Source organism: Populus nigra, chromosome 3 (assembly GCF_951802175.1).
Source record: "Populus nigra chromosome 3, ddPopNigr1.1, whole genome shotgun sequence".
Lineage (NCBI taxonomy): Eukaryota > Viridiplantae > Streptophyta > Magnoliopsida > Malpighiales > Salicaceae > Populus > Populus nigra.
Window position 1 is genome coordinate 2527019 of NC_084854.1, and position 2786 is coordinate 2529804.

The following is a 2786-nucleotide window of genomic DNA, read 5'->3' on the forward strand; positions in this document are numbered from 1 at the left end:
TGCGAATAAACCCAATTCTAGGATTAGGTGGGGAGTAGCGGTCTGCCTCATGACTTTCAGTCGGGGTTCAGATTCGTGAAACATCCAACTATAAACTGAGTGTTTACTCGGTAATGGCGGTCACAATGTGTCCCAACCATTCCTTGTAAACCCCTATACTGCCTTCACGTGAGGTGGTCACTGGGCAGTTCATAGACCCTTTTAAGACTAGGTAGAAAGTCTACCCATCATGTAATGACCTAAAACCTTCCTTTAGAGCATGAACCCCTTACATATTCATTTTGCATGGGTGTACCTACATTTGCATCCACACACATACATCCATCCATTGTAAATAACATACATACATGCAACAGGTTGAAATATAGGTCCCCAAATAGCCTATAACACCCGACTCTGAACACAAAACATGGAAGGTGAAGAGCGTGCTCACCGTGACGCCCATTTCCAAGAAGAGTTAGAATCTCTGAAAGCAAGCGTGGCTCGCCTCACTAGCTTACTTGAGCAAACACTTAGAAATGCCTCTGGTGAAGGTCCTTCCAACCGGCCTGCTATTTTTGTTCAACCTCCAGCAACAGTTCAACTCGAAGAAACAATGAGTGAACATGGTCATGAACCTCCACACAATCCAGCTTTTGTGCACTCAATGCCACCAGCACCAACCCCCACAGTCATAGATGCATTTGCCAATAAGTCCCACAAGACCAAGTCATCTGATAACATTGATAAGATGGCAGCGCTAGAAGCCCGAATCAGAGCCATTGAGAGGGTAGACTTGTACGATCCAGTACGAGCAGTAGAAATGTGCTTGGTCCCAAATGTGGTTGTCCCGAAGAAATTTCGTGTTCCTGAATTTATCAAATATATTGGGACACAATGCCCCACAACTCATCTCAAATCCTACTGTAACAAAATGGCAGAAGTAGTACATGATGAAAAACTACTGATGCATTTTTTCCAAGATAGCTTAAGTGGGGCGGCATTAAACTGGTACATGAGATTGGACAACACCAAGATCCAAAGATGGAAAGACTTGGTGGATGCTTTTGTCAAGCAATACAAGTATAATATGGACATCACTCCTGACAGAACCAGTTTGTCCAACTTAGAGAAAAGGGACATGGAAAGCATAAGGGAATATGCTCAAAGGTGGAGAGACCTAGCTGCTCAAGTACATCCTCCACTCCTGGATAAAGAGATGGTCACTCTATTTGCCAACACGCTCAAAGACCCATACTACGAGCATGTGATTGGTAGTTCGGCCCAACAATTTACTGACGCTGTGGCAGTAGCTGAACGCATAGAGCAAGGAGTAAAGAGTGGTAGAATCTCTGCATCTGTGGAGAAAAGAGGCTTTGAAGATAAAAAGAAAGAGGTTGACTATGTTGAAAGTGGATATAGGGGTAGGAAGAACCCATTCCAGAACTATCACACTCCATCCCCTTCACCCCAAATTTCTAACATCAATCTCAGCCCTACATTCCTCACAAGAAAACCTAAGCCTCAAACCAAACACCAAAGAGTCCAAGAGCAACTACCTCCATTACCGTTGCCCTTAAATGAGATGTACCAAAAGCTACTGAGCATCGGGCATATAGCTCCAGAACCTTTGACACCTTTGCAACCACCTTACCCCAACTGGTACAAGCCTGACCTCACTTGCGAGTACCATGCTGGTGCTGCGGGACACAACATTCATACTTGCAGTGCCTTCAAGAAGAGGCTCATGCATTTGATTAAAGCTGGATGGATAACCTTCGAAGGAACTCCAAACGTGAGTTCGAACCGTTTACCCAATCATGCTTCAGGTACCGGATCGGTGAATGCATTGGAGGTGGAATGCTCCGAAAACCTCAAAGCACTGATGGCAAGAGCAAGGTGTGAAAAAGGAAATGTGCACTCTCAAGGATAGAGGACCAAGTTCTGCTATAGAATGGGAAGATGGAGCCTACCCAATTATTTCCTTTTGTTTGATCATGTCTGTTTCAACCTGTTTTAGTCTTATTAGCAATTTAGCTCATAATGCCATAAGACTTTCTCTCTCAAATGAGCCTTTCCTGTTAATAAAATCATGTGTTTTCCTGTGTTCATGACATGCCTTCATTTTTTTGTTGTTTCATGCAAATAACACATTGAACATAACCTTTAAACATGAAACCATTGCGCCAAGAATCTTTGGGCGTGTTTCCCCTTTCTTCCAAAACTATGCATGTTTTCACAAGGATTTTTGGGAAATCAAAGTTTAGTACAAAAACAGAAATCATGTTGGTGTCTGTTCAAATAAACGAGTTCTGAAAATTCAGGTGATTCCTTAGAGAGGTAACCATACACCTAAAAAAACCCAAAAAAAAACAACAGAATGAAGTGACTCTAAAAGCTGAGTTTTATTTGCATGACTAATGAGAAATCACTCTGCATACTCGCATGAAAGCAAGGCTTACCGATCCTAAATGCATGCATTTGAGATGAAGAAAGGCCATCTTTGATAATCCTTTCACAAGGCTGAAATATGTCCTTTGCAATCCCCTTTTGAGCCTAATGCATTTTCCTTGAAAAATAACCTTAGCTAGGATCACACCCTACACTGGGGGGCAAGTGCCAAAAAAATCCTCAATGATTGAAAGTGCCCAAATAACTCTTGGTGGCATGAAAAACCTTAACGATTGAAAGTGCTCGAACAATACTGGGGGGCATAAAAGAAAATTCTCAATCATCGAGGGTGTCCATACAAAGCTGGGGGGCATGAAAACAAAATCCAAAGGATCCAAAATTCTGAGCATAAAAAA

The 2786-nt window shown here is 42.4% G+C and overlaps 1 protein-coding gene across 1 annotated transcript; it reads left to right on the plus strand.

The window, feature by feature from the left end:
- Positions 1-409: 409 nt before the first annotated feature.
- Positions 410-1912, plus strand: LOC133688305 (uncharacterized). The gene has a single exon (XM_062107742.1). It carries the CDS (start codon positions 410-412, stop codon positions 1910-1912), a length of 1503 nt encoding a protein of 500 aa, XP_061963726.1.
- The last annotated feature ends 874 nt before the right edge of the window (positions 1913-2786 follow it).

What these genes read in the sequence shown, in the direction of transcription:
- LOC133688305 (XM_062107742.1), top strand. Translation starts at nt 410, where the DNA reads ATGGAAGGTGAAGAGCGTGCTCACCGTGACGCCCATTTCCAAGAAGAG.